Source organism: Salvelinus alpinus, chromosome 3 (assembly GCF_045679555.1).
Source record: "Salvelinus alpinus chromosome 3, SLU_Salpinus.1, whole genome shotgun sequence".
Taxonomy (NCBI): domain Eukaryota; kingdom Metazoa; phylum Chordata; class Actinopteri; order Salmoniformes; family Salmonidae; genus Salvelinus; species Salvelinus alpinus.
Window position 1 is genome coordinate 105,484,153 of NC_092088.1, and position 13,249 is coordinate 105,497,401.

The window sequence follows — 13,249 nt, forward strand, 5'->3', positions numbered from 1 at the left end:
ACTCTACATGATCTACCTCTACCACCCTAACCCACTCTACATGATCTACCTCTACCACCCTAACCCACTCTACATGATCTAACTCTACTACCCTAACCCACTCTACATGATCTAACTCTACTACCCTAACCCACTCTACATGATCTAACTCTACTACCCTAACCCACTCTACATGATCTAACTCTACTACCCTAACCCACTCTACATGATCTAACTCTACCACCCTAACCCACTCTACATGATCTACCTCTACTACCCTAACCCACTCTACATGATCTAACTCTACTACCCTAACCCACTCTACATGATCTACCTCTACCACCCTAACCCACTCTACATGATCTAACTCTACCACCCTAACCCACTCTACATGATCTAACTCTACCACCCTAACCCACTCTACATGATCTAACTCTACTACCCTAACCCACTCTACATGCTCTACCTCTACTACCCTAACCCACTCTACATGATCTAACTCTACCACCCTAACCCACTCTACATGATCTACCTCTACTACCCTAACCCACTCTACATGATCTACCTCTACTACCCTAACCCACTCTACATGATCTAACTCTACTACCCTAACCCACTCTACATGATCTAACTCTGTTACTAACCCACTCTACATGATCTAACTCTACTACCCTAACCCACTCTACATGATCTACCTCTACTACCCTAACCCACTCTACATGATCTAACTCTACTACCCTAACCCACTCTACATGATCTAACTCTACTACCCTAACCCACTCTACGTGATCTAACTCTACTACCCTAACCCACTCTACATGATCTAACTCTGTTACTAACCCACTCTACATGATCTAACTCTACTACCCTAACCCACTCTACATGATCTAACTCTACTACCCTAACCCACTCTACATGATCTAACTCTACTACCCTAACCCACTCTACATGATCTAACTCTACTACCCTAACCCACTCTACATGATCTAACTCTACTACCCTAACCCACTCTACGTGATCTAACTCTACTACCCTAACCCACTCTACGTGATCTAACTCTACCACCCTAACCCACTCTACGTGATCTAACTCTACTACCCTAACCCACTCTACATGATCTAACTCTACTACCCTAACCCACTCTACATGATCTAACTCTACTACCCTAACCCACTCTACATGATCTAACTCTACTACCCCGCTGCTGTGTCTAATGCTCTGTGCTCTAAGGACAAAGGTCATGTCATGTGTTCTCAGGACGCCGGCAGGGAGACGTGTCTCTACCCTCTCCCTGAGCCCCAGGACCTGTTCCAGGCTTCACAGATGAAGTTTGAGGACTTTCAGAAGGACCTGACCAGGCTAAAGAAGGACCTCCGAGGTAACTGAACCAAAAATATATAAACGCAGCAATTTCAAAAGATTTTACTGAGTTACAGTTCATGTAAGGAAATCAGTCAATTTGAAATAAATAAATTAGACCCTAATCTATGGATTTCACATGACTGGGAATACAGATATGCATCTGTTGGTCACGTATATACTACATGACCAAAAGTATGTGGACACCTGCTCGTCGAACATCTCATTCCAAAATCATTGGCATTAATATGGAGTTGGTCCCCGCTTTGCTGCTATAACAGCCTCCACTCTTCTGGGAAGGCTTTCCACTAGATGTTGGAACATTGCTGCTATAACAGCCTCCACTCTTCTGGGAAGGCTTTCCACTAGATGATGGAACATTGCTCCTATAACAGCCTCCACTCTTCTGGGAAGGCTTTCCACTAGATGTTGGAACATTGCTGCTATAACAGCCTCCACTCTTCTGGGAAGGCTTTCCACTAGATGTTGGAACATTGCTGCTATAACAGCCTCCACTCTTCTGGGAAGTCTTTCCACTAGATGTTGGAACATTGCTGCTATAACAGCCTCCACTCTTCTGGGATGGCTTTCCACTAGATGTTGGAACATTGCTGCTATAACAGCCTCCACTCTTCTGGGAAGGCTTTCCACTAGATGTTGGAACATTGCTGCTAAACAGCCTCCACTCTTCTGGGAAGGCTTTCCACTAGATGTTGGAACATTGCTAAGAGGGGACTTGCTTCCATTCAGCCTCAAGCATTTGTGAAGTCAGGCACTGATGTTGGGCGATTAGGCCTGTCCTGCAGTCGGCCTTCCAATTCATCCCAAAGGTGTTCGATGTCATTGTATGCTGTAGCGTTAAGATTTCCCTTCACTGGAACTAAGAGCCTAAAAAAAACATGAAAAACAGCCCCAGACCATTATTCCTCCTCCACCAAACTTTACAGTTGGTACTATGCCTTCAGGGAGGTAACGTTCTCCTGGCATCCGCCAAACCCAGATTTGTCCGTCGGACTGCCAGATGGTAAAGCATGATTCATCACTCCAGAGAAAGCGTTTCCGGCCGCTCCAGAATCCAATGGCGGCGAGCTTTACACCCGTCCTGCAGACGCATGGCATTGTAAATGGTGACCTTAGGCTTGTGTGCGGCTGCTCGGCCATGGAAACAGATTTCATGACTCTCCCGGCCAACAGTTATTGTGCTGTCGTTGCTTCCAGAGGCAGTTTGAAACTCTGTAGTCAGTGTTGCAACTGAGGACAGACCATTTTTACGCGCTTCAGCGCACCGTGGTCTCATTCTGTGAGCTTTTGTGGTCTACCACTTCGCGCCTGAGCCGTTGTTGCTCCTGGACATCACCTACTATCTCCCAGGCCCCCGACCTCTCCCAGGCCCCCGACCTCTCCCAGGCCCCCTGCCCCTCCCAGGCCCCCTACCCCTCCCTGCCGATCCTAGGCCCCCTGCCCCTCCATGCCGATCCTAGGCCCCCTGCCCCTCCCTGCCGATCCTAGGCCCCCTGCCCCTCCATGCCGATCCTAGGCCCCCTGCCCCTCCATGCCGATCCTAGGCCCCCTGCCCCTCCATGCCGATCCTAGGCCCCCTGCCCCTCCCTGCCGATCCTAGGCCCCCTGCCCCTCCCTGCCGATCCTAGGCCCCCTGCCCCTCCCTGCCGATCCTAGGCCCCCTGCCCCTCCCTGCCGATCCTAGGCCCCCTGCCCCTCCCTGCCGATCCTGGGCCCCCTGCCCATCCCTGCCGATCCTAGGCCCTCTGCCCCTCCCTGCCGATCCTAGGCCCTCTGCCCCTCCCTGCCGATCCTAGGCCCTCTGCCCCTCCCTGCCGATCCTAGGCCCTCTGCCCCTCCCTGCCGATCCTAGGCCCCCTGCCGCTACCTGCAAATCCTAGGCCCCCTGCCCCTCCATGCCGATCCTAGGCCCCCTGCCCCTCCCTGCCGATCCTAGGCCCCCTACCCCTCCCTGCCTCTCCTAGGCCCTCTACCCCTCCCTGCCTCTCCTAGGCCCCCTGCCTCTCCTAGGCCCTCTACCTCTCCTAGGCCCCCTACCTCTCCTAGGCCCTCTACCTCTCCTAGGCCCTCTACCTCTCCTTGACACTCCTAGGCCCTCTACCCCTCCCTGCCTCTCCTAGGCCCTCTACCCCTCCCTGCCTCTCCTAGGCCCTCTACCCCTCCCTGCCTCTCCTAGGCCCTCTACCCCTCCCTGCCTCTCCTAGGCCCTCTACCTCTCCCTACCTCTCCTAGGCCCTCTACCCCTCCCTACCTCTCCTAGGCCCTCTACCCCTCCCTGCCTCTCCTAGGCCCCCTACCCCTCCCTGCCTCCTAGGCCCTCTACCCCTCCCTGCCTCTCCTAGGCCCTCTACCCCTCCTTGACACTCCTAGGCCCTCTACCCCTCCCTGCCTCTCCTAGGCCCTCTACCCCTCCCTGCCTCTCCTAGGCCCTCTACCCCTCCCTGCCTCTCCTAGGCCCTCTACCCCTCCCTGCCTCTCCTAGGCCCTCTACCCCTCCCTGCCTCTCCTAGGCCCTCTACCTCTCCCTACCTCTCCTAGGCCCTCTACCCCTCCCTACCTCTCCTAGGCCCTCTACCCCTCCCTGCCTCTCCTAGGCCCCCTACCCCTCCCTGCCTCCTAGGCCCTCTACCCCTCCCTGCCTCTCCTAGGCCCTCTACCCCTCCCTGCCTCTCCTAGGCCCTCTACCCCTCCCTGCCTCTCCTAGGCCCTCTACCCCTCCCTGCCTCTCCTAGGCCCTCTACCCCTCCCTGCCTCTCCTAGGCCCTCTACCTCTCCCTGCCTCTCCTAGGCCCTCTACCCCTCCCTGCCTCTCCTAGGCCCTCTGCCCCTCCCTGCCTCTCCTAGGCCCCCTGCCCCTCCGCTCATCATACAGGGGTTGCTTGAATGATTACGCTAATTATCCAGGGAGCTTCAGACATAAGGACTCCACTTCCATGTGTAAATATTGATGTAAATGTAGTGTACAGCGCTGGCAGGGAACAGGCCTTTGAACACAGTGTGTAAACTACAAGTTATTTCCTGAAGGTCAAGCATTTAGAAGGCTGGAAGTTGTTAACACATTGGAAATGGTAAACAGATCTTTCTCTCTTTTTCAAGGTCACTCTGTCACTCGCTCATTCGCTCTCTCTAACTCGCTCGCTCTCTTTTCTCTCGCTCTCTCTCTGTAACTCGTTCCCTTTCTTTCTCTCTAACTGGCTCTCTCGCTCTCTTGCTCTCTCTGTAACTCGCTCCCTGTCTCTCTGTAACTCGCTCTCTGTCTCTGTCTCTCTCTCGCTCTCTGTCTCTCTCTCTCGCTCTCGCTCTCTCTCACTCTCGCTCTCTCGCTCTTTTTAACTCACTCCCTTTCTCTCTCTCAAAATTTTTTTTAAAAGAAAGTCTTCTCACCGTCTTCCCGTTATAATTTTTTTACATTCCTGGATTGTTCTCGTCCGCACGTCTGTTTTATCAACCAAACAGATTAAACCTGACCCCTCTACGCTGAGGTCACTGCTGTCAGAGCCCCGCGCGCAGGCCAGGGAGAGGGCAGGGCAGCAGCCTATTTCAGAGGTAGACGGACTATTTCAGGACAGAACCATATCAGGGTCATTTGGAGGAATGGGCCATTTTCTCTCTGATTCTCTTAGTTTTTAATGTGGTTCCAAGCAGCTCATTAAATGATGAGAAAGCAGGAGAGAGTTGTGTAAACACATCCTAGTTTCTACCCTGAACTCTGAACTCTGGCTTGGCTGAATCCCAAATGGCACTCTATTCCCTATATACACCTAGTGCACTACATAGGGCTGTAGTATAAAGTAGTGCACTACATAGGGCTGTAGTATAAAGTAGTGCACTATATAGGGAATAGGGCTGTAGTATAAAGTAGTGCACTATATAGGGAATAGGGCTGTAGTATAAAGTAGTGCACTATATAGGGAATAGGGCTGTAGTATAAAGTAGTGCACTATATAGGGAATAGGGCTGTAGTATAAAGTAGTGCACTATATAGGGAATAGGGCTGTAGTATAAAGTAGTGCACTATATAGGGAATAGGGCTGTAGTATAAAGTAGTGCACTATATAGGGAATAGGGCTGTAGTATAAAGTAGTGCACTATATAGGGAATAGGGCTGTAGTATAAAGTAGTGCACTATATAGGGAATAGGGCTGTAGTATAAAGTAGTGCACTATATAGGGAATAGGGCTGTAGTATAAAGTAGTGCACTATATAGGGTTGTAGTATAAAGTAGTGCACTATATAGGGTTGTAGTATAAAGTAGTGCACTATATAGGGAATAGGGCTGTAGTATAAAGTAGTGCACTACATAGGGCTGTAGTATAAAGTAGTGCACTACATAGGGCTGTAGTATAAAGTAGTGCACTATATAGGGCTGTAGTATAAAGTAGTGCACTATATAGGGAATAGGGCTGTAGTATAAAGTAGTGCACTATACAGGGAATAGGGCTGTAGTATAAAGTAGTGCACTACATAGGGCTGTAGTATAAAGTAGTGCACTATATAGGGAATAGGGCTGTAGTATAAAGTAGTGCACTACTTTATACTACAGCCCTATTCCCTATGTAGTGCACTACTTTATACTACAGCCCTATTCCCTATATAGTGCACTACTTTATACTACAGCCCTATTCCCCATTTTACTGTCACGTTCTGCTGGTGAGGAGCAGTTGATCGCAGGTAGCTATCGCTCTGTCAGGACTGAGACCATGTTTCTCCCTGTCCTCGGGCGTCAACCGGAGAGACCATTTGCACTTTAACTACAGGGGGTCACTTCTCTGGAGAAGGGCGACGTCTTACGGGTTCCAACCCAACTTGTCCGTTTTAGTGAGTTGTATTGTTGTTATCACTGACCTTGATTTAGACTTCATCTCCGACTCAGCTGTTCCACTGTTCATACCGGACCATAATCCTTTGCTCCATGGGCTACCAAAACGCTGCAGGCGTAGACGTGGGATGATGTGGGTGAAATTGGAGGTGAAGAAAGAACTGAACGGCGCTCTCCTCCGTTCTATTGGCCAATGTCCAGTCACTGGAGAATAAGATGGATGAGCGTCGGACCTCCGTTCTATTGGCCAATGTCCAGTCACTGGAGAATAAGATGGATGAGCGTCGTCTATCAGAGAGACTTGAACAATATAATGTCTTAGTGAAACGTGGCTGGATGAGGACGCTATGCTAGTGTAACCGATGTGAAAATGACTAGCTAGTTAGCGGTGGTACGCGCTAATAGCTTTTCAATCGGTGACGTCACTCTCTCTGAGACCTTGAAGTAGTTGTTCCCCTTGCAGAGGGGCTTTTGTGGCGCGATGGGTAACGATGCTTCGAGGGTGGCTGTTGTCAATGTATTCCTGGTTCGAGCCCAGATAGGGATGGGAAGCTATACTGTTAGACTATAATATCGTACTCGGTGGATTCTCCATGAGTGGCAGGATCGGACTGCGGCTTCAGGAAAAACAGTGTTTTTTTTCATGTTCTGCTTCAAGTTTGAAGGAAATCTTGTGCTTTTGATCACCTGGTTTTTAATGCAGGGTGACTTCAAACCGTCCCACCTCACTTCTACCAACACATCTCCTGTGCCCCTATGGGTGCTAAAACTCCAGACCCACCTGTATTCTACCCACAGAAACTCATACAAGGCACTCCCTCGTCCTCCCTTCGGCAAATCTTAGCGTGACGCCATTCTCCTGCTTCCTGTTTACAAACAAAAGCTGAAACAGGATGTACCAGTGACGCACTCCAATACAGAAGTGGTCGGACAAAGCAGACCCGCTTACAATGAACGTGACACAGACGCATACAAGAAATCTACGACCTCCGAGTCTTCAAACAAAAAGACGATATAGGAGGAAAAAGGAATCTTATTACAGCGACTATGAAGCTTGTCGTATGTGACGGGTTCTTGCAGACGGTAACGGATTACAAAGGGAAACCATGAAGCCGTGAACTTCCCAGCGACACAAAACTCCCAAACGAGCTAAATATCTTTCTAGGATCTCTGAGGCTGTGCCTTGCGTGAAAAACCCCCTGCTTTTCCAGACGACTGTGATCTCGCTGTGCGTGGCCGATGTGAGCAAAACATTTAAACAGGTTAACTATCAATCAAATTAATTTTTATAGCCCTTCTTACATCAGCTGATGTCACAAAGTGCTGTACAGAAACGCAGCCTAAAACCCCCAAACAGCAAGCAATGCAGGTGTAGAAGCACAGTGGCTAGGAAAAACTCCCTAGAAAGGCCGCCGGGCCAGATGGAATAGCAGGATGGGTTCTCAAAGCAACCGCCGACCAGCTGGCAGGTGTCTACAGACATTTTCAATCTCTCGTTGTCCAAGTCTGTAATCCCAACGTGTCAAACTGACCACCATTGTCCCTGTTCCCAAGAGCTCCAAGGTAACCTGCCTAAATTACTATCGCCCTGTAGCACTCATGTATAATAATGGAAGTGATTTGAAAGGCTGGTCATGAAGCACCATCATCCCAGACACCCTAGACCCACTCCAATTCGTATACCGCCCCAACAGATCCACAGATAAAGCGATCTCAATTGCACTTCACACTGCCCTCTCCCACCTGGACAAGAAGGGGAACAACTATGTGAGAATGTTGTTCATTGATTACAGCTCAGAGTTAAACACCATAGTGCCCTCAAAGCTCATCACTAAGCTAAAGACCCTGGGACTAAACACCTCCCTCTGCGATTGACTTCCTGACAGGCCGCCCCCAGGTGGTGAGGCTAGGCAACAACACCTCCCTCTGGGACTGACTTCCTGACAGGCCGCCCCCAGGTGGTGAGGCTAGGCAACAACACCTCCCTCTGGGACTGACTTCCTGACAGGCCGCCCCCAGGTGGTGAGGCTAGGCAACAACACCTCCCTCTGGGACTGACTTCCTGACAGGCCGCCCCCAGGTGGTGAGGCTAGGCAACAACACCTCCCTCTGCGACTGACTTCCTGACAGGCCGCCCCCAGGTGGTGAGGCTAGGCAACAACACCTCCCTCTGGGACTGACTTCCTGACAGGCCGCCCCCAGTTGGTGAGGCGAGGCAACAACACCTCCCTCTGGGACTGACTTCCTGACAGGCCGCCCCCAGTTGGTGAGGCGAGGCAACAACACCTCCCTCTGGGACTGACTTCCTGACAGGCCGCCCCCAGGTGGTGAGGCGAGGCAACAACACCTCCGTCACGCTTGCCCGCAACACAGGGGGCCCTCAGGGTTGTGTGCTTAGTTCCCTCATGTACTTCCTGTTCACCCATGACTGCGTGGCCATACATGACTCAAACACCATCATCAAGTTTTATTGACGACACAACGTTGGAAGGCCTGATCACCGGCAGCGATGAGTCAGCCAACAGGGAGGACGACAGAGACTTAGCAGTGTGGCGCCAGGACAACAACCTCTCCCTCAACATCAGGAAGACCAAGGAGCTGATCGAGGACTACAGGAGAAAGAGGGGAGAGCACGCCCCCATCCACATCGACAATGCTGTTGTGGAGCGGGTCGAGAGCTTTAAGTTCCTTGTCGTCCACATCACCAATGATTTACCATGGTCCACAAACACCCACAGTTTTCAGCATCAGTTATCCCTCTCTGTTCTGTAGCTGTATCGTCCTCTCTTTACAGTAAGCCCTCTGTTCTGTAGCTATATGGTCCTCTTTACAGTAAGTCCTCTCTGTTCTGTAGCTAAATGGTCCTCTCTTTACAGTAAGCCCTCTCTGTTCTGTAGCTATATCGTCCTCTCTCTTTACAGTAATCCCTCTGTTCTGTAGCTATATCGTCCTCTCTCTTTACAGTAAGCCCTCTGTTCTGTAGCTGTATCGTCCTCTCTCTTTACAGTAAGCCCTCTCTGTTCTGTAGCTGTATCGTCCTCTCTTTACAGTAATCCCTCTCTGTTCTGTAGCTATATGGTCCTCTCTTTACAGTAATCCCTCTCTGTTCTGTAGCTATGTGGTCCTCTCTCTTTACAGTAAGCCCTCTCTGTTCTGTAGCTGTATCGTCCTCTCTTTACAGTTATCCCTCTCTGTTCTGTAGCTATATGGTCCTCTCTTTACAGTAATCCCTCTCTGTTCTGTAGCTATATGGTCCTCTCTTTACAGTAAGCCCTCTCTGTTCTGTAGCTATATGGTCCTCTCTCTTTACAGTAAGCCCTCTCTGTTCTGTAGCTATATGGTCCTCTCTCTTTACAGTAAGCCCTCTCTGTTCTGTAGCTATATGGTCCTCTCTCTTTACAGTAAGTCAAGAGGCTCAGATAAATGCTAGCTAAGGGCCTGGCTCAGCTGGGCAGCGGGCGTCTCTAACGCTTTCTGCACTTTCCCTCTCGCTCTCCCGCGTGTCGCTGGTCGGGCGACCTTGCGGTGCTGCTCTGTCAGACAGAACCAGTTCTGTTTGGGTTAAACTGTGGGGTTGTGCTACACCAGAGGAGGATTATGTGGTTGTTACAGTACCAAAATAACCGGGTCACTCCAGTACCAGAATAACCGGGTCACTCCAGTACCAGAATAACCGGGTCACTCCAGTACCAGAATAACTGGGTCACTCCAGTACCAGAATAACCGGGTCACTCCAGTACCAGAATAACCGGGTCACTCCAGTACCAGAATAACCGGGTCACTCCAGTACCAGAATAACCGGGTCACTCCAGTACCAGAATAACCGGGTCACTCCAGTACCAGAATAACCGGGTCACTCCATCATCCCTCTCTGTTATATTGGTGGTCTTCAGAGGTGACTGTAGGCCGGGTCTGTATTACAGGCAGATGGTGTCTGGCCTACTGAGATGTGGTCAACCAGTGTGCTCCAGAAAGTACAACATGGCCCTCCCTGACAGAGGTTAAAGGTCAGGCAGAGGGCGGGAATAGTCCAGCTGGGATTTAGATTGGACGCTGACACTCTGACTCTAATTCATTATGGCCACTGATTGGTGCGTGACTCTATATACTAGGCTATATACAGGGGGTACCGGTACAGAGTCAATGTGGAGGCTATATACAGGGGGTACCGGTACAGAGTCAATGTGGAGGCTATATACAGGGGGTACCGGTACAGAGTCAATGTGGAGGCTATATACAGGGGGTACCGGTACAGAGTCAATGTGGAGGCTATATACAGGGGGTACCGGTACAGAGTCAATGGGGAGGCTATATACAGGGTGTTACGGTACAGAGTCAATGTGGAGGCTATATACAGGGTGTATTGGTACAGAGTCAATGTGGAGGCTATATACAGGGAGTACCGGTACAGAGTCAATGTGGAGGCTATATACAGGGTGTACCGGTACAGAGTCAATGTGGAGGCTATATACAGGGGGTACCGGTACAGAGTCAATGTGGAGGCTATATACAGGGGGTACCGGTACAAAGTCAATGTGGAGACTATATACAGGGGGTACCGGTACAGAGTCAATGTGGAGACTATATACAGGGGGTACCGGTACAGAGTCAATGTGGAGGCTATATACAGGGGGTACCGGTACAGAGTCAATGTGGAGGCTATATACAGGGGGTACCGGTACAAAGTCAATGTGGAGGCTATATACAGGGGGTACCGGTACAGAGTCAATGTGGAGGCTATATACAGGGGGTACCGGTACAGAGTCAATGTGCGGGTGCACCGGTGTCGAAGTAATTGAGGTAATATGTACATGAAGGTAGTTATTTAAGTGACTATGCATAGATAATAACAGAGTAGTAGCAGCAGCAGCGTAGAAGAAGTAACCTGCCTATGCAAACAGTCTGGGTAGTCATTTGATTAGCTGTTCAGGAGTCTTATGGCTTGGGGGTAGAAGCTGTTTAGAAACCTCTTGGACCTAGACTTGGCACTCCGGTACTGCTTGCCGTGCGGTAGCAGAGAGAACAGTCTATGACTAGGGTGGCTGGAGTCTTTGACAATTTGTAGTGCTCTGACACCGCCTGGTATAGAGGTCGTGGATGGCAGGAAGCTTGGCCTCGGTGATGTACTGGGCCGTACGCACTACCCTCTGAAGTGCCTTGCGGTCGGAGGCTGAGCAGTTGCCCACCAGGCAGTGATGCAACCCGTCAGGATGCTGTCGATGGTGCAGCTGTAAAACCTTTTGAGGATCTGAGGACCCAGACCCATGATGATCAGCCTTGAGGATGTGTTGTTACCCTACCCTTACCAACTGGGGGTCGGCCCATCAGGAAGTCCAGGATCCAGTTGCAGAGGGAGGTGTTTAGTCCCAGGGTCCTTAGCTTAGTGATGAATTTTGAGGGCACTATGGTGTTGAACGCTGAGCTGTAGTCAATGAACAGCATTCTCACATAGGTGTTCCTTTTGTCCAGGTGGGAAAGGGCAGTGTGGAGTGCGATAGAGATTGCATCATCTGTGGATCTGTTGGGGCAGTATGCAAATTGGAGTGGGTCTAGGGTTTCTGGGATAATGGTGTTGATGTGAACCATGACCAGCCTTTCAAAGCACTTCATGTCTTCTGACGTGAGTGCTACGGGTCGATAGTCATTTAAGCAGGTTACCTTAGTGTTCTTGGGCACAGGGACTATGGTGGTCTGCTTAAAACATGTTGGTATTACAGACTCGGACAGGGAGAGTTGAAAATGTCAGTGAAGACACCTGCCAGTTTGGTCAGCGCATGCTCGCTGTACACGTCCTGGTAATCCGTCTGGCCCTGCGGTTTTGTGAATGTTGACCTGTTTAAAGGTCTTACTCACATCAGCTGCGGAGACCGTGATTAGTCTTCTGGAACAGCTAATGCTCTCATGCATGTTTCAGTGTTACTTGCCTCGAAGTGAGCATAGAAGTTATTTAGCTCGTCTGGTAGGCTCGTGTCACAGGGCAGCTCTTGTCTGTGCTGAGTCATATTTTTCAATGAGTAATAGTATATCAGGATAGGTTAGTTTCACTCTAAGTAGAGGGCCCATTTCAGGGATGTTAGAGTAGCGGGCTGGGTTGAGGTGAAACTATAGCTAGGTCATAGTAACATGGGTTTAACTACACTGAAGATGACCACTGGTCAGGACGTATCTGTTTAAGTCAACATTGTATGTAGCCTAGTGGTTAGAGGGGGGAGGCAGGTAGCCTAGTGGTTAGAGGTGGGGGAGGTAGGTAGTGGTTAGAGAGGGGGGGGGGGCGGGGCAGGTAGCCTAGTGGTTAGAGCATTGGACTAGTAACCGAAAGGTTGCTGGATCGAATCCCCGAGCTGACAAGGTAAACATCTGTCGTTCTGCCCCTGAACAAGGCAGTTAACCCACTGTTCCTAGACTGTCATTGTAAACAAGAATTTGTTGACTTGCCTAGTTAAAATAACTGACTTGCCTAGTTAAATAAAACAATGTCAATTGTGTTTTTTTTTTTTCTCAATCTGCCGTTGTATTGCCATTCTGTGGCCAGCAGCCATTTTGTATTCAGTTTAGTGTTGTCTTCTCATTCCAGCGTGCAACACAGAGGTGGAGAAGGTGTGTAAAGTATCGTCTGAAGATCACCTGCAGCCCTTCAAAGACAAGATGGAGGAATTCCTCAGCCAAGGTAGCAGAGAACACACTACTATGGACACACACACACACACACACACACTACTATGGACACACACACACACACTACTATGGACACACACACACACACACACTACTATGGACACACACACTACTATGGACACACACACACACACACACACACACACACACACACACACACACACACACACACACACACACACACACACACACACACACACACACACACACACACACACACTGTGGACACACACACACACACTACTGTGGACACACACACACACACACTACTGTGGACACACACACACACACACTACTGTGGACACACACACACACACTACTGTGGACACACACACACTACTGTGGACACACACACACACACTACTGTGGACACACACACACACACTACTGTGGACA

General features: G+C 50.1%; 1 protein-coding gene across 2 annotated transcripts in view; it reads left to right on the top strand.

The window, feature by feature from the left end:
- The window catches only part of LOC139571657 (formin-2-like), a 222,217-nt gene that overhangs the window by 156,776 nt on the left and 52,192 nt on the right, over window positions 1-13,249 (top strand). For both annotated transcript variants that reach the window (XM_071394730.1, XM_071394731.1), the window contains 2 exons: window positions 1,237-1,357; window positions 12,753-12,845. In XM_071394730.1, coding sequence (XP_071250831.1) covers window positions 1,237-1,357; window positions 12,753-12,845 — 214 coding nt within the window. The remainder of the gene's footprint in view (window positions 1-1,236; window positions 1,358-12,752; window positions 12,846-13,249) is intronic.